General features: G+C 41.9%; 1 protein-coding gene across 1 annotated transcript in view; it reads left to right on the top strand.

The window, feature by feature from the left end:
• The window catches only part of SPATC1L (spermatogenesis and centriole associated 1 like), a 150,201-nt gene that overhangs the window by 105,037 nt on the left and 25,576 nt on the right, over positions 1-19,588 (top strand). The window contains exon 4 of the mRNA XM_078683351.1: positions 18,447-18,595. Coding sequence (XP_078539477.1) covers positions 18,447-18,595 — 149 coding nt within the window. The remainder of the gene's footprint in view (positions 1-18,446; positions 18,596-19,588) is intronic.

Raw genomic sequence — 19,588 nt, forward strand, 5'->3', positions numbered from 1 at the left:
GTTAAAGGGAGGATTTGCACTATCTTAAGAACATTAGTTCTGTTATTCCCTTCCCTACTTTTGAGGAGAGTATGGCACATTTCCCATATTTATATAGAATTCCTGATAGGTCCCTCAGATACGAAACTTTGCGTTAAAGGATTGGCATTGACCCTGCATGGCAGATACCAAATGGAAATGTTTGGGTAAGGAAACAAGGCAAACATCATAAAAAGAATGATCATACAGAAATTACAAGGTCTCCAAGAGCTATCTCTTGTTACAGTTATAGAACGTCCTGACTTAGAGGCATACCACTGTAGTGTAGCTCCTATTTTCCCAATAGGCTCTGCGCATTGGAATAGTACCTACAGCAGTAAAGGCCTAGGCCAGACGTTAACTAGGTCTACTACTGTCGATACTAGACTTAATTTTTGGGTTTGCCAGCTAAGCTCAGAGTTCGCTAGAAACTTTCTCGAATGTTCAAGGAAGGATTAACTTCCCTGATTAGACAAGAAGGGATTTAGTTTCTGACAACCATAGAACATGACAACTTTGCTCTCCCCTAATCAAGAGTCAATCTCAAGAGTCGTGTGAGCACAAGGCAATTATTTTACTCAGTCAGTACGTGCATTCTTAGTCTCATCAGAATGTAGAGAAAAGGAAGAGACGGGCGTGTTCAATAAAAAGGTGTTATTTATTGATCAGTCTCTTTTCTCGTACAAGAGAAATGGATCGATATTATTGCAATACTTATAGTTAAGTAAAGTGCATACATTAAAAGCAATAGTATAAAATAATACTGTAAAAACATTGATATGGTTTCTGAGCCATATGATGTTTAAAATGATTAAAATATATTTACATACACATATACATTTGACTAAACGTACTCAACTGGTGTTTCTAAATACGCCTACCCCGTGTACCTGACCTAAGTCTAATGCGTGGGCGGGAATAGAAAGTTACAGTTTAAGTTAAGTTTGTTTTTGCCAAGTGAATAACTAAAGAATTCTCTGTGAGGGGTTATTCAGTTCTGTACCTGGAAGTTAGGATGAATGAGGAATGGTATCTCTTTCTCTGCTCTCGATATTCCAGGCTGCCTGCGAGGGTTGCCCGAAAGCGCCGGTGCTGGGTCTCTCGGCTTGAGATAGCAGCGCGTCTCTCAGCGCGTCAGGAAGGCGGGGCTGCTGCCAGCGGGGTCTGCTTCTGCTCTCGGCTTCGGCAAGTATGGCTGCTCCGTCTTGTCACCACGCGTGTGTTTGCATAGGGCAAGGTCGGCAATATTTATACCTTAAAGGTGCCGAGATTGACGTAAGGATGGACATAGGTACGTCAATAAAGATGTCATACGACTTGCTCGTTAGCACATTCTTTTGCAAAAGTTCTCTGTGAAATCAAAACAATGGCCGCACGGATTTTCCAGGTTGTCATAGGTTTGATTTGTTATGAGAACGTCGTATGCCTTATCAGGGGCTGGAGGAATGTTGCTCGTCTAATTAGATCTCAAGCGTTATGACCTAATCAGATAACACGTTCCTGTGCCGTAGTGTGACTGCGTCAGATAACGGTATCTGCATCATGGGGGTTTTCTTGCCTCATGGGCTGACTGTTAGTTAACTTGATAGTTAGTTTAACCAGAATAGGGTCAGGAATAGGGGGACTGATTCAGAACCTATAGAAATACACGACACCCACTCCACGCTAACTATGGTCATATCTACTAATCTATGCATAGTATAACATAGTACAACATACTATAGAGTATAGTGTATACCTTACCACCCCAAAATACATAAATGCATTTTGAAATTTTCAAATATACTGAAAAATTGCAGTCATATATATTGTATGCACTTAAGCTATGAGTTAAATGCAAAAGTAAACACGCATTGTTATGCATTATTGCTTTTTGGTATATGAGAAATACACATGAAATGGCTCTTAATATGGCTATACAGAAAGGAAGTTCGAGACCATTTCATCACATAATAAAATACTTGTGAACATACCAGCGGGCAGCTAAAGTCTATATAAAGTATCTAAAAATAGAAATCTTAGTTCTCTAGGAATAGTTTCTTACTTTAAGCAGAAGATCAGTGTCCCGGGAAAAAATATGTAGAAAAATATTTTAGGGGCTTACTGAAAAAATCGCTGTCCGTGAACTGGATTGTAATTGTTCATGTGACTTTATTTTTAAAGTTGAAGGCCGAATTCAGGGAACGCCGTGTGCGAGTTTACTCAAAAGTCTCTATTTCTGTTCTGGAGAGAACATCATATCATTCAGGCTTTCGAAAAAACTGTCAACAGCTTCATGGGAAAGTTCCACTAAGTCGGAAATAGGGGTAACCATGCATTCATGCGCATGATTGTCTCCATTGACATTCTGATTCGCATTGCTGACAGAAGGTCGTACCTGTTCGATGTTGCTTTCATCTTGAACTTCACTACTCTTCAATCGCAGTGGTGAAGATTCCAGGAATGCCGTCATCAGGATTGGCAGCCTTTGAGGGCAGCACAAAGCGTGAACCTTGGTAGGAACCAACAGTGTATCTGCATCCACCGGCGCATCCGATTGTAGCGTCAGACAGGTGTCTAACACGCATTCTTCTCCGCATAGCAGACACCTTAGTACAGGTAAAACACACCTTTGCCACATTGGTCGAAATGATAGAAACCAAGTCATGTTTAGGTCTCTAAGCCGGGAGAGTCCCAGGATTTTTGATATCCGGTCCCGGTATCCAATGGCTAGGATCGTATCTTCCATTGTCGCGAGAGTTTGATCTGTGACATGGGTTGCCATAACGAAAAATAAGGACTAGGAATAGGATTCCTGCAATTAGTCCCAGGATCAGGGGAAGTCCGCCAAAAATCGAATGGACGAAATCTGGAAAAATACCCAGTATGGCTTTGAATGGTGTTAATGCCATCGAAAATACTGTCTTAAATACCTTTGAGACCCCAGTGGTATCAGAAATATTTAAGATTTCGCTTAGGATTTCTGCGAAATGTACGGGGGAATTAGTTGATAATAATGTATGTATCTCTGCAGTCGTCCTTGCGACTTGTAGATCATACGTTTCTTTAGATGACGTGAGCCTTGTAGGCGTCTGAAGAAGCACTGTTTTCATTCTGCTTAAAGTATCTATTCGAATAGAAGTAATTTTCAAACTGGGCCATGCCCTTGCCTCCCTGTCTGGAAAGGAGCTGGGGAATAAAGAACGTCCACAGCACTTGACCTTCGCCGTTGTAGTTACTAGATAAGGAGTCCCGGGCATAAGACTGCAACATCTGCGGTCTACAATAAGAATGTAACTCCCATTATAGAGTCTTTGAAAGAATGGTTCTATTTCAGTTGCAGGTGCGCCTTGCTGGTGACATGAAAGGTTGTATGAATTCCCTTCACAGGCTCCGTGCAAACTAATTCCGTTACACAGAAGCGTGCCGCTTAGTGACATAGCACAATTGTTGCCACTAAGAAACACTTTCTGTCCTTTATTACTGACACATGCATGTGAATAGGGCAGGTTCCAAGTTGTTTTAAGGTACCCCTTTCCCAATTTCTCGTACATGCCAGCCTGTATATATTTTTGGCAGTATTGAAACCTGAAGGTTGAGATTGGAATATTTATGATTCCGTGGATTATCCATTCACTGACAGGTCGTTCTGACATTGTCATTGGTAATCTTTCTAGTTTTTCAATGCTCAAGATTGTATAATCAGCACCCTTTTGCGCCATACCGATTTGTCTATCAGTAAGGTTAAAGATTTGGAATAGTGACGTTGTGTTGATTAAACGCCAAGGCACATAGCCTGAACGCAGATTTTGTAACGTCCAGCCAAGCTGTACAATAGAACGCAATTGTGACTGACCATGTTGTAATAACAGTAAGTCTTGCGATAATATATCGATTGCTGAAGACACAATGCTGTCCAATGAAAATATTCTGGAGGACAGAGTCATTAACCCATTGTCCACTACAGAAAGTGATTTTTCCAAATTAATACGGTCAATTTCCCGTATTCTTTCTGCTGTCTCAATTTGAGTAACCTTCCAGGCCTCATTGTATGCTGCATATACAGAGGCTGCTATGAAACGCTTTTGACGCTGTTTGCGTGGTCCCATTATGAAATCACGCAAGTCAGCACCATCAGTAAGTAAAGTTAGGTGTTGCTTAATTTCAGGCAGTGTGGAAGTCTGTAGCCATTGAAGGCATAATTTGCCCACACTGTAGGTTGTTATTATCCCTGGGTGATGTCTTTGGGGATATCTAGGGTCTGGCCTGGTCATTTTGAAACCCTGTGTTTTATTCAGGAATCTATCTTGACAGTTATTTGTATCTGTGGGCCAGATCAACCATTGTTTCCAATCAGGATGTGTTCTGTTTTGGTTAAGTATATGGTTTATGTCTATTTCTTCATCTGTATCAGAGTTATTGCTAAACATTGTTGGCTTTGGAATAGACAGGTTATTTAAATCTTTGATTTTGGCTAAGCCAAGACAGGTGGTTTGTTGAACAGTGTCATTTAAAAATATCATTTGTTCTGGGATCATGCAGGCTCTAAACAAAGCTTCTAAACCCTGTACTTGCCATTCTTTTGTACCCCAAACACTTTTCAAATCAACATTTTTGTCCCAATAATCAAATCCAAAAGTATTCATTTTTTCAAAGAATGAATCTGAATATATCAATTTTGTGTTGGTTATCATGGTTTTCATCCCTGTCTTGTTTGACAATTTGTAATAAAATGTTTCAGCATTAGTTATGTTAAAACCTGAAAAATATGAATATTTGTCATAAACGGTTCTAGAGCTCCCTTTTGGAGGTGTAGCACAATGTTCCCATTGATTATAATTTAAAACATTTCTAGGTTGTGCAGATTTATGCAAGAAATGGTTACCATAATGGTTATAGCAATACATACTATCATAATTTGTAGAACCTTGCAAATAATCATGTTTTGTAAATTTAGCAGACATTACTAAGTCAGACATCATATTGTTAATACTTTCAAAGTCCCAATCATCAGCAAATGAGTTTGGTTTCGCAAAGTCACTCAAGGAGATCTTGATTTGGTGTGGATATTTCAGGATCTCGACCGGACCATAAATTTCATAGTCAGTGTTGTCCCAGGCTACCCCACCAGGTATCGGATTGGCTGTGAAGTTGGCTGAAGAAAGTTCTGGAGAAAGTTCTCTTTTCTCGACGTGTGAAGATGTGTGTGGTTTGAGGACCAAGTTGATGTTCTGACTTGCTGTGTCCATTTTAGCATATTTTCCCTCAATGAAGCGTCCCAAAGTAAATACCATGATGAGCCAAAGTATGAGGATAAATGCACCAAAACCCACCCAAAATTCAATCCATGGAGAAACCAGATATGTTTCTTTCAGTTGTTTCAAAAGTTCCTTAGCTTTGTCTTTAAAGGATTTTGATGATGGCTGTGTCTTTGGTTCACTGAAGCCGTCAGAGGAATCATCGAAGTTGATGAAGTAACCAGATGCAGTTCTGTCAATTGTTCCAATTGGTTCAGGATTTTTGTTTTTTGCATTTTCACTTGGTACTTCAGTATAGATTGGTGTGTCTCTGCTAAATGTCTTTATTTGTGTTTTCAGAGGTCTTAGTTCTATTGCATTGTTGCATAGTCCTTGTTGTTCTTCTGTAGGCGTTTCGAATGTGATGAGCCTCTTTGATAGGACCTCTGTACTGGTAGCAAACCTTGGTGTTCTGCTACTTATTGGGAGTCCACTTGGCCTACTGTTTGTTATCGGCCACATGTTGTGGTTTTACCAGGTCGATGGATACAACTCGGTTCTCCTTTTTTCCAGCAAGTGGCGGTAGTACAACTGATCTTGTCCCGTTGACAGACAAGACAGGAACTGCTTTTCTGTAAGAAGGCCCAAATTCCTTCTTTACCGCGATCTTCTCCCTGACTAGATCCCCGACTTTTGGAATCCAGACAGGTCTTGCTGGGACAGGTGGTGATTCTTCAGTGGTTGTTGGCTGTTGTTTCAACTGTATGTTGCTCAGGTCTTTTCTTGTTTTGTTTAAGTCCTGCAAAATAGCCAAACGGTCTTTGACATCAAAGGTTTTTTCTATTACCACTGAAGTCTGACTATCAAGGTCAGAGATCAACATCCTAGTTCCGAATAATAATTCGTACGGACTGAATCCCTTCAGAGAATTTCTTGGCAAGTTATTTAGACTACGTTGGACACTTATTAGATGTTTGACCTACCCAGCTCCCGAACCTAATATCCTTTCTATTATAGATTGCTTTCTGCCTTGGTTTTTTCTTTACACCATCCCGTACCCTCAGGAAGGAAGTGAGAAGATTCCCGCTGGGCTGTGCTCATTTGGCCATGTTTCCCCCCCAGGCTGGATTGCCTGAGTGAAAACAATGGTCGAACGTAGCATGCTCTTAGCATATATGCCATTTAGACTCGCAGATCTTGTATAATAGTCCGGACGTCAGCCGAGTGCTGGTGATCTACATTATAAGTGGAAACTAGCCTGTATATGTTAATCGCAAGCCATTCTTTTTGCTGGTAATATTATCTGCCTTGATACGACGAGGTATTAAACTGCTTCTCTCCCCACTGCGATCTCTGTTGCAGTTTGGGCAGTTTTTTACAAACATGGTGTAGTGCAGGCTCATGCCTGGCCACCAGTACCGTGATTGTAATTCTTCCAGAGAATCTTTTAATTTAAGGTGTCTGAGACCCTCGCCCATGTGTGCGTCTGCGATTAACAAGTTTCTCCTGTCCATGTTTGGAATCACTCTATCCCCCACTCCAGGGATTCGAGCAAAAGGGACGGAGTTTGCATCGATTATGTATGTATAATTGAGTGGATAGTTGATCGGTAACGCTGAGCAGTCGCCTTTTGATGACGTTTTCACCGCCAGCAATGTTTCACCGTCAATGTATTTTAATGTACGCTTTTTTCGATCTACGGGAGCCGATTTAGTGGCTGCCGCTGCGGCTGCTTCAGCCAATGAATTCCCCACAACGTGAACGCCATCACGCTGATGACTCAGTGAGTGTGTCACGTGAGTCTTTGGTAGTTCTTTTTTCAAAAGAGCTACTTGTTCCCAGAGCAGTCTCTGCTTTATTGGTGCATCTGTGTCATCTTTGTAACCGTTCTGAATCCATGTCTGCAAATCCTTGTTATATGCTTTGACGCAGTAATATGAATCTGACACTATAAGTGTCGGGAATTCGCGATCCGCATTATCTAGCGCCATTTTCAAAGCTATTATTTCAGTTTGTAGTTCTGAATTAGTTTCTACTGAGTGTGATTTTGTTAATAGAGGTCTTAGTTTACCTCCGCGCCACACTTCTTTTGTAATCTCACATGTGGGATTGTATGCATGTTCTCCCCAAACGGAGGGTTGAGCATGTCCGTCTGTATAGATTACACAGGCGTAATGTCGTAGAGGAAGAATGTCGATTGGCAGAGGATACGTCTTTTCATGTTTTAGATTTCTTAATTCTTCTAGTTCTCAAAAAATTGTCAACCAGGCTATACTTGATAATTCATATCCTTCGTATAGAACTTTTGGATGGGCAATTCTGGATTTTTTGAAGTTGAATTTGTAACCCTCTGCAGCGAACCCAAGTATTATGGTGTTCACCCTTTTCAAGTGAGTCTCCAAGTCATCATCTGTTAAGTAAATGTCATCAACATAAGATAATGCTTCATCATCATATAGTTGTAGTAATTCTGTTACTCTCGCTGAGAATACCCCTGGGCTGTTCTTGTACCCCTGGGCTAACCGACAGAATTGTTTTTGAGTGCCATTTACTGAGAATGCAGTTAAATATCTGCTTTCTGGTGCTATATTTTGACAAAAGAATCCATTGGAGATGTCCAAGGTTGTTTTGTATTTTTTGCGCACTATGTTATTCATTAGTGCAGCACTGTGTGAATTTTGCACTGCAAAGGTTTTGCAACATGTGTTAAGGTGTCGGTAATCCAAAACTAGACGATATGAATTGTCTGGTTTGGAGACCGGAAACAAAGGATTGTTCATTTGTGAGGTGCAAGTTTCAATCACCCCCTGGTATTCTAGCTGATCTAGTATTTCATTTACCTGTTTTTTAGCTTCTTGCTTGATTGGGTACTGCCTTTGTGCAGTAGGTTGCGATTTTAACTGGATTTTGTGAGGAGGAGAATCCTCATCCCATCCTACATGATTTTTATATAAAGCAGGTGCTAAGGCCACTGCCCACTTTCTAGCAAGTGTGTATTTTTTATGAATCGGGATTTGATTCGAGAAGGCAGGCATAATTACTTCTTCGCCATGAGGGCACTCCCTGACAAACTCTGGTGGCCAGTCTTTTTCAGCTAGAAGGATGTCATAGCCTTTGGATAGGTTATCCCAAAATAGTCCCCTAATTTTCCTAGTCTTATCTCCCTCTATACGTAATGTTATCTCGTATATCTTGTGGGGCTTGCTAATTCTGGTGTCTGCAGTTTCCACTTGAAGATATTCATTCGTGTCCACTGTCTCCAGATGATTCATAAGGACTTTGCGAGCTATGCTCACCTCTGCTGCGCTGTCTAGCATTGTCTGAGCCCACTCTCCGTTTTTCAGTTGTGTCCTCAGTAATCTCGGCATTGTTAACTACCTTGATACTGGCTACCTTCTTTTTTGGAAATTGTAATTTCTTTTTCAGTTGAGCAGGTTCCTTGTCTTTGGACTTGGCGTGCTCTTCTGATCGTCCTCTTCTTTCCGATTTCTGCGAGGAATTCTGAAAAGATTGAGAGGGACGTGTATCAATGTCTTGATATCTATCAGGTTTTTTAATATTATCCCTATTTCTAAGGTTATATCTATTCCCAGAGGGGTCACTCTGCGGTGACCTTTGTCTTTGGTTTGGAGATTTCTCTCTTCGCCTAGGAGACCTTCCTCGGGACTGGAATTTCTTTTCTTTAGGATTGGATTGTTTGTTTCCATCCCAGTTCTTTTTTGGTGAATTATTATTATTAAAAAATATTTTTTCTGGACTTGTAGTCAGTTGCGGTTTTACTGGTATTCCACCTAGACTATCTCTGCCTAGTTCTTCATAGGATTTTTCTATGATTCTGGCAATTTCAGCTGGTTGGTCTGCTATATCTGTCTCTTTTAACCTCTGGCGGATCGCCACGTTTGCTGCTTCACCTTTTATGTTGGCTAGTAATATAGCCGAAACCTGTTTGAAGTCTTTTAGTAATTTCATACCAAGAGTTAAAGCAGGTTCTGGACCGTATTCATCTTGAATTTGTTTTAGCACATCTGGTATCACCGAAATGGATGGAACACCGTGCGTTTTTGTGTAGATGGAAGCAAAGACTGTACCCCAAGTGTCACAGTCCTCAATGTGTGGTGCGATTCCCATTGGGAGACATATAGTCAGAATCCTGTGTTTTTCTAATGGGGTGGTGTCAGGAAACACCGCCTCTATTTGGGTAATTTTCTGTGCCAACCAGAATGGTATCTGTTCCCGTTTAGCTGGAACTTTACCTAGGCAGGATTGGATGTTCTGTGGTGTAATTTTATTTGTGTTCCCCTGGTGAGGGGTCAGCTGTGGAAGTTTAATCGCTGGCTGAATTGTTGAAGTCCGCATTACATACTGAACTAATTGTCTATGAATTTTTAGTAGTTGTTTTAGCTGTATTAGTAGCTCTGCTGCAGGCATTCTATCGATGTCTGGATGTGGTGTGTATCCGGCTAAGACCGGCCACGTTGCTCCTGGTCTTCCTAAAGGACCGAGCCTTGTAATGTGATTGTTATGTTTTAGGGCGCCATCAAATAAGAGCAAATGCTCTTGGAATTTGAGTGGTACTTCCACCTCCTCGAAAGGAGTGTACGTTTCAGGAGGTTCCTCTACTTTGTAATAGTGGAAGTACTTTGTTACAGCATTTGCTGCTGGAAAATGTATCCATGAATAGTATACCTCTGTCTGCCGATATTCGTGTGCCTCGATTACGAATATGACTGTGCCACCTCTAGGTGTCAGTCCATTTTCTATAAGTTTCAGAGTTATAGATCTTCTTTTGGCGACCTGGATGAGTATTATATCCGGGTCTGCCTCGAGTGCTGTAGTATCAGCTGCTGCCATTTCAGCTGCTAATCTAGTAGCCTCTCTTTCTTCATCGCTGTCCATTTTACTGACAGAATGGTATTATATTTATTTGCAGATCAGGTTTCTTTATGGAAACAGAGATTAGATGCACAATATTTTGGAACTGTTTATCCTTCAACGTTGACTAGACCAAGGACCATACATAGGAGTTCCCTCCTGCGAGGTTTTGGAGGATATAACCTTTCACCCACTCCAGACGTCTTTGGAGTATTCGGGAAAAGGGGTCTGAGTGAGAAAGCACGACTGAGTTACTCTAAATGTCTTACGTTAGTTTTATCGCCCTTTCCAAACACGTTGGGTGCCATGTAGTGTAGCTCCTATTTTCCCAATAGGCTCTGCGCATTGGAATAGTACCTACAGCAGTAAAGGCCTAGGCCAGACGTTAACTAGGTCTACTACTGTCGATACTAGACTTAATTTTTGGGTTTGCCAGCTAAGCTCAGAGTTCGCTAGAAACTTTCTCGAATGTTCAAGGAAGGATTAACTTCCCTGATTAGACAAGAAGGGATTTAGTTTCTGACAACCATAGAACATGACAACTTTGCTCTCCCCTAATCAAGAGTCAATCTCAAGAGTCGTGTGAGCACAAGGCAATTATTTTACTCAGTCAGTACGTGCATTCTTAGTCTCATCAGAATGTAGAGAAAAGGAAGAGACGGGCGTGTTCAATAAAAAGGTGTTATTTATTGATCAGTCTCTTTTCTCGTACAAGAGAAATGGATCGATATTATTGCAATACTTATAGTTAAGTAAAGTGCATACATTAAAAGCAATAGTATAAAATAATACTGTAAAAACATTGATATGGTTTCTGAGCCATATGATGTTTAAAATGATTAAAATATATTTACATACACATATACATTTGACTAAACGTACTCAACTGGTGTTTCTAAATACGCCTACCCCGTGTACCTGACCTAAGTCTAATGCGTGGGCGGGAATAGAAAGTTACAGTTTAAGTTAAGTTTGTTTTTGCCAAGTGAATAACTAAAGAATTCTCTGTGAGGGGTTATTCAGTTCTGTACCTGGAAGTTAGGATGAATGAGGAATGGTATCTCTTTCTCTGCTCTCGATATTCCAGGCTGCCTGCGAGGGCTGCCCGAAAGCGCCGGTGCTGGGTCTCTCGGCTTGAGATAGCAGCGCGTCTCTCAGCGCGTCAGGAAGGCGGGGCTGCTGCCAGCGGGGTCTGCTTCTGCTCTCGGCTTCGGCAAGTATGGCTGCTCCGTCTTGTCACCACGCGTGTGTTTGCATAGGGCAAGGTCGGCAATATTTATACCTTAAAGGTGCCGAGATTGACGTAAGGATGGACATAGGTACGTCAATAAAGATGTCATACGACTTGCTCGTTAGCACATTCTTTTGCAAAAGTTCTCTGTGAAATCAAAACAATGGCCGCACGGATTTTCCAGGTTGTCATAGGTTTGATTTGTTATGAGAACGTCGTATGCCTTATCAGGGGCTGGAGGAATGTCGCTTGTCTAATTAGATCTCAAGCGTTATGACCTAATCAGATAACACGTTCCTGTGCCGTAGTGTGACTGCGTCAGATAACGGTATCTGCATCATGGGGGTTTTCTTGCCTCATGGGCTGACTGTTAGTTAACTTGATAGTTAGTTTAACCAGAATAGGGTCAGGAATAGGGGGACTGATTCAGAACCTATAGAAATACACGACACCACTACCACCCACACCTCAGGACCAGAGAGTCCCCTATATATCCCACATTAACAGAGACAACCATAACACCAGCAGTTAGTGATTATTCACTTTTATTCAAGTTATTCATAAAGGTATTTCCTCCTCCACTTGTATAAAAACATATTTCATGCCCTGGTGCTCCAATTTAAGTTTAGCGGTAAGGCTAAACACAGCTTTGACATTAGGCATATCCAAATATTTTTTAACAGCCAGAAAGGCCCACTCCCTGATCAGCGTCTCAGGGCTCAAACCTGGCCCTACATCGATCCTTCCACAGCAAAAACCATGGAGTAGATGACAGCCATCTTTAGCTGATGTGGTTTTATAGGGCATTAATGAAACAGAACAATCATCTCTTTGCACTCCGCATCCCTGTAGTCCTCATTTATACCTCCTTCTCCTGGTGTTTGGCGAGTCTTGATAAATTCTCCTTTCCAATCCATCTTGTCCTCTAAATCTTTCAGAGTCAACATGACCACTTCTTTGGTCATAAACTCCCAGGATGAGCTCCGATGTATTCGGCAAGATGAACTAGTGGCTCTACTGACCCGGTCTGTGTAGGCGTCCCAGTTGGTCACTCATAGTGACTGGGTACTTCAGCCTTGTCATCCATGGGCACTGAATTGCATGTGATGTGAAAGCTCCCCTGGTGACGGTTCTTTCTACCAGCTTCCTTGTCCACTACTCTGTGGGTCACAGGTGATGGAAACTCCTTCTTGCAGTGCAAGTTACACCACAATCTACTTCTGGTATATACTTCCAGCATAGCACAGTCCTCCAGTAGTCCTCGGTTGCTTCACACAGCTCAATAAAGAGGTAGAGGCTTTGCACGGTTTTGCACTATTGCCATTCCAGGTACCTCACCACATGGTTGCCAAGGTGTGGTCTGGGAGGATCAGCAATCAAGTCTGAGGTGTCACTACAGTGAACAGATCTTGACTGGTAACATTTCCTATCTCTAGTTCCCCAACAAGTCAGGGTGTAGAGCCCACAACATGAGCCCAAGAAGAGCGCAGCCATCTTGGAAGCTTGCATGCTCCTCCCCTGGGATGTATTTAAGAGTAATGAGAATAATGAGTAGCTAGTGAGGTTGAGGTTTTTCACACATCAAATCCCCCTGGCAGACTTGGAAGTGTTAGTCAGTTCCCAAATACTATAGCCACCGGACCTCACCTCTGCCAATGACATCACCGCCCACTACAGCACATAAATGGCAGAACTCCTTGACACAGTCGCCCCTCTGAAACTCAAGAAATCAAGGAGTTTCACTTCCAAATCCTTGTTTAGGGCCTTAACAAAGAGAGGCAACAATCCGATTGACTGAAAGAAACTGGAGACAACAACCCTCATCAACCCATCTCTCAATCCTCTGAGCTGAACGCCTAAAATACAAAAAAAGACATCTTCAGAGAAAAATTCTCCTTCTTCTGAGCCCAACTTGACCAGTCTAGGAACAAACCTAAAGACCTTTTTAACATCATCAAACAGCAAACCTCCTTGTTCCCTCAGCACTCTACAAAGCACTGTGAAGAGTTCGCAACATTTTTCCGTGAACAAATATCTAACATCAAACTCTCTCTTGCCCCTCCCACCTCCCTATCCTACACTAAGAATGTCCCCCCTTGCAAAGAGGGGCCACCCAAGGCCCTACCTCCATCTAAAGGATGTCTCCCCAAACACTGCCTCTCAGGAATCCAGAATACCAACCTCAAACCCTTGCAGTTGAAAAACTGTGCAACTTGGACTGAATTTGGCTGTATCCCTGAAGAAGAAGTCCTCAAACTGCTCGCTTGCACGAAGTCGAATTTTCACATCTCCAACCACCTCCCTGCTGTTCGTCTCAAAAATCTCAGCCACATCATCTCTCCTACATGGACCAAAATAATTGACTCCTCTTATCTAGCAGTTCCATGCCGGCTTCCCTCAAATTTGGCCAAGTAACCCGCTCATCAAAAAACGAGGTACCAACTAGAATGACCAGAGCAACTACAGACCTATAACTAACCACCATCTCCTTGCCAAAACCATCTAAAAATGTGTGCTTGCACAATTCAACATCACATTGAAAAATACAGCCTGCACTACACCTTCCAATCTGGATTCAGGAAAGGCTGCACTGCAGAGACTGCAATATTGAACATCACATGCGACCTACACAGATCTCTGGATGATAGCCAGGTATCACAATGCACAGGCATCAATGGAACTATCCTTCACTGGTTTGCTTCTTTCCTTAACCAACGATCACAGCTAATTAAACTGAACAACTTCTCCTCAAAATCAACACCAGTCTTACAAGGAGAATTGCCTATTATCTCTATGCAAATGACACCCAAATCTACATTAAAATATCATCAGATAAAGACATCCAGCACCTAAACAACACTGTCAGCACGGGTAAATCCTGGCTGACAAGCAACCATCTTAAGCTCAGCCCCAGCAAAATCGAACACCTGTTCATCCAACCCAAAGGAAAGTCCTTTCTTGTAGATATTTGACTCAACAACCTAACTGCACTAAACTGCAAACTATCCATCTCCAACTCTGTCAGATCTATACGGATTACACTTGACAAAAACCTGAACATGAAATAACCTATTATTTCCTCAACTAAAAGTACATTATACACATTGAAACACCTTTAAAAAAAAATCAAACCCTTCATCCCCATTGAAGGTGTAAAGACCGTGGTGCAAAGGACTGTGGTGCAATCCTTAGTCCTCTTCAAGCTGGACTACAGTAACACAATGACCCCGGGTGCCACAAAAACATACTTGGCCCATTTGAAAGCTACACTTCACACAGCGACCAGACTACTATCGAGGGAGAGTTGCTTTCACCTCTTCGCTCGTACTTTCAAGAAACTCAACTGACTATCAATTGAAGCAAGATGTATGCTCAAAAGAAACCTCTTCGAACCCTTTAACAGTCTGCTCCTAATTCTGCCAAAATTTAAAAAAGAAAAATCTCACACCCGCCCCTTTACCAGGAATGCTCCTAGAAACTGGAACTCGCTGCCTCAGGATTTATGTGACAGTCACTCATTCCCTCATTTGATGAAGAAGCTGTGTAAGCTTCTGCTTCTCAATAAATACCCAAGCTCCCCCCCCTAAACCTTCCGATTGGCCTGATGTTCCCAACCCACACCCTCCATTTAAATTGGAGCAACACTACCATGGGGAAAAACTGTGTCTCTACTCTCCCCACCCTCGTAACCCACTACCATAACTACCTCAGAACTATATTGTTTACATATCCCCTGTCTATTATATACTTCTTCTATATACTGTTACCATGTATTTTTATTTACTCTTCATGTAACTCGTGCAATTGCTCCTATATTGTTTACATATCCTACTGTCTATTGTATAAGTCTTTTTAATACCGTTACTCTTTATTTTTATTTACTATTTATGTAACTCATGTAATTGCCACTGTGCTAACTCTGTAAAGCACTATGATACCTCCAGGTCAAGTTTGCTCTATAAAGAACTCAATAAAATAAAGAAATAAATGTATCACATATGAACATAAGGGTGGACGTGTTGGGTATGCTGGAATTCAGGTGACTGCTTGTCTACGGAGGGTTGCCAGCCACGTTATTCTTGAATAATGAGGAGATGGGTGTTAAGGGAGGTCTAGACTGCAGGAAGGAAAAAAGCTGCCCTGGGGTTACTTGGTTGTGAGTTCCAGTGAAGGATCTGAGTGAATAGAAGGATCCGAACTGGAACAAAGTGTAAGATGGATTAAGGAGGTCAGTATTTAGGGACAGGTTTTCAGAGAGGTAGGTGAGAAGGTACTGTGAATGTTTTTTATACACCAAAGTAGTTATACTCTGGTTTATAGAGGTATATATCTTTGCTTGAAGTCTTCCCGCTTAGTATCAAAGAGAAGAGGAGAGATTGTTTTTGGCGAGGTGTGGCAAACTTATTATCATATCCTTCTGGGAGAATGAGTAAAGTGGGAGGTTCAGTGGGAGACCATTACAGTAATCCACTTTACTTATTACCAGGACGTTAAGGAGTATCTGGCCATCAGGAAAGGGAGGTAATGGGTGTGAATCTTTCTCTTGTTGAGATCCTGATGTCAGGTTTTGGTGGCAAAAATGGAGATGATGGTTTGAGCAGACAAATTAGGACATTAGATAATCTTAACAATACAAATTTAGCACGAGTAGAGGACTTAAAATGATTATAGCTATTTAGATACCCACGTGTTAATGCTTAGATGCTAGTCCCCAGGATATAGGTAGCAAAAGACCTTTTTTTGAATTTCAGATTTGCTTTCAATTGAGTAAGCAGAGGACCCTGTGGAAATTATCCTTTCATTGACGCCTTTAGGACAGAGCCGGACTAAATATTCTGGGGATGCATGAGACTCAGTCTTATATTGGTGAAGCTAATCTTTGATACTTTAATATATGTAGCCGTGGTCAAGGTACAGGCACATGGCTTTTCACAATCACAATGTATTTGAACGCTGTCTCTTCTAGTCTTCCGCCCATCACGTCTCCTGTCCTCCTCTCACCTCTATTTACAAGGTTACCCCTCACCTCTATCTTTCATCTATATATTTTTGCCTTAATCTCTACCTTCATCATCCTCTCACTTGTACCCCAGTGTTACTCACTTCCACTCAATTTTACTTCAAGCTTTTTCTCAACTCCATCTATCTCACTTTCACCATCACCTCCACCTCTAGTTGCTTCCTTCTTTCATCTATATCTCTCCTAGAATCCCCCTTGCCTCAGCCTCCTTATTGTGATCTACCTCTTTTTTCAGAATTCTCTTACCCTCATATATACCATCCTCTTCTCTCACACCCATGTTTACCAGTGACTCAATAACACCTACTTCTCATTCATTCACCGATAGCTTTTCACATGCATCCTCATTTCCATTTCATCACTTGTATGCTTCTTTCCTTCTCACCTTCATTTAACACAGCTCTCCCACCTCCATGTTTCCTAGTTCTCCTTCTCACCTTCATCTCTATCTCACATAATCTCACTTGCATTCATTTCTTCCTCTTACTCCAAGTCACATTTTCTCACATCAATTTCTTCCAGTTTCCATCTCACTTTCATCTTTTCCACATCCCCCTTCACCTTGACCTTCTGAATTTCATGGCATTGATTTTTCTTTCAGTTCTTTTCTCATGCCTTATGTCCTCTCGCTTCACTCTCATGTGCCATTATCATCCCCTACCTTTCTAGTTGTCTCACCTCTATCACATCCGGTTCTGCCTCTAGCACTTATCTATTGCTCTCCCATTGCTGTCAGCAGCATTTAACATCATTGAACAGCCAACACTTGTCGGCCATAGGGCAGGAATCAGGGGCATCATACTGACATTGCTCCTGTGCTTGTTGAATTAACCTAATCTGTCTGTCTTCCTACATTACATCCCACGGCTACTTCTGTTCTGGTGAAGTTCCACCGAAATGTGTTTATGTGACTGTCTTCAACCTCTTTTTTTGTGTCTTTACCTTGGGTATCCAGTCATTCAGCTTCTGCTCCTGTTCATAGGAAGATGACACCCAACTCTTGTTCTGCTTAATCTGAGATCTGTGGTGGGATCTATCATTGTACAGTTGCCTTTTTTGATAGGTGAGCAGCCTTTTGTTGAAATTAACACTGACATAAATGAGATGCTGGATATTGGTAGCAGGAAATAAGCCTGGAACTCTATGATGTAGTTGAACCGAATGCACCTATGCTCATTCTCCATTTCTAGTATGCAGGACCTGGGCTTTATATTGAGTCAAACTTCACCTTTTGACCTCAGGTGAAGGCAGTGGGCAGCTCTTGCCCTTCCAACTGAAGCTGCTGCAGATAATCCTTTCCCTTTTGGATAATTGCAACTGGACATTTGTGGTCTTGCTGGTGGTGGTCACAAGGCCAGATTACACCCACATTTAGGGGATGCTAAACACTTGAAAAGAAGCCTCCAATCGATCTTAAATGCTGCTGTAGGTCATAAGTGAACCCACTTGCATTTTGTGGAATCCTTTGGCTCATCTGCGTTCTCGTTCTTCTCTTTGGGAAGGCTTTCTGGAAAGAGTAGGTCTTAGTTCCATCTCAGCTTCAGCAGAAATGACGTGGCCCTGACATCTTTAATCATCTATCTCACAGTGGTGTCTGAGAAGTGCGTCTGTCTGATCCTCCTCATGGTATGTAGACATGATTGTGGGTGATGAGTGTTCCATCGCTGGGGCTGCTGTGAAGGTTCAGTTCTCAGACCTGGTCCAGACTTGTCCTCAGTGATCCATCAGCCAACATTGAGGATCAGCTTATTTGTCATCTGTGTATGCACCCTGATAAGACACACAGGTTCTGCTGATAGATTGTGCCTGGGATTAAATATGTTAATTGGTGTTGTGCGTAGATGATCCCAGGGAATTGTTCTCCTCTAGTACCTTATCCAATTCAATGGAATCATACATTAACATTTTATTTCAGTTTCCTAAGTTTCTAAGGGAAGAAGTCATTTTAAAAATTATATGTTTTGTATACCTGAGGGTAATAACATCAGGTGGTACCAATGTTTTATTTTAAGAATATCAATATCTAGTTGGATTTGGGTTACCTTTGGGGGAACATGCCCAGTCACACTCATGATCTCTGCTCCTACAGATCTCAGAGGATCCCATGGGGGCAAGGAGGGGCGTGTGATTGGAGAAATCGCTTTCCAGCTGGACCGGAGGATCCTGTTCCATGTATTTCCGGGGTCCACCAGACTCTACGGATTCACAGTGTCCAACATCATTGACAAAATAATGCAGGTGAGACAGAAGTCTGCAAGAGAGACATTCTCTTGCAACTAAAACTCACTGAATGTCACCCTGGGTCACTGCTTCAGTGCACAGGAACTTCAATGCACACTGTATACCTACACAGAATGAGTGTGACACTCTCTGTCACTGCATGTTTGCTCTCTCTATCAATGCACAAATATTCCAGGTTTCACCTACTCTCGTAACCATACACCTACACACTAAAGGCTATTCTGTACTATTCACCACTACACACCAAAGCATCTACCTCTAGGGATCTAGGCCTGTGCCTCTCATTGCGAGTGTCCCAGTTAATTGCAGTAATTGCGAGTGTCCCAGTTAATTGCAGTATTTGCGGTAACTTGTGTTACTACACATATCACAATTATCAGTTTTGTGATAAATGTGGTATGGTCAAACCTACTGCTAATTATCGTGGGGAAAAATGACTGGCATTTACCAGAACATGTGGATTTTGGTACACTAAACATATTTGCATAGGTATTTAAAATTCCTGTGGGCTCATAGGAGTCACATTTGCCTGAGTCCTTGCTGGGAATGTGAGTTAAAGCAATTTCAGCCTTCCACATCATGGGGATTAGGCCAGGGGCATGAGTGAAGGTGTTGAAGAGGGTAGCCATTGATTTACTCAGATAAGGAAAAAACATTTTTGCAAGTGAAGACTAGGATGCCATGTGAGCCTGTTTCAAAGTTTTCAGGGCCTCCTGAATTAAAGAGACCAGCATAGGATTCTCAAAGGATTCTTTCAACTCACCAGAGAGGAGTAACCACCTGGGCGGCTCCAAATACCCCTTTATGTCCTCTGTCTCCAACCCCTTCATCTGGAGGCTTTGAAAGAAATCCCTGAACACTTCCTGCTTGTCACTTTCTGCAGTCACACATGACCCATCCAGTTTTTTTTAACCTTGGCAATGTACATTTTCGCTCTTCGGAAGCATAATTTCCTTGATAGCAGAATTCCCATCTTTTCTACTGGTTCCT

This window comes from Lissotriton helveticus, chromosome 3_1, assembly GCF_964261635.1.
Source record: "Lissotriton helveticus chromosome 3_1, aLisHel1.1, whole genome shotgun sequence".
Lineage (NCBI taxonomy): Eukaryota > Metazoa > Chordata > Amphibia > Caudata > Salamandridae > Lissotriton > Lissotriton helveticus.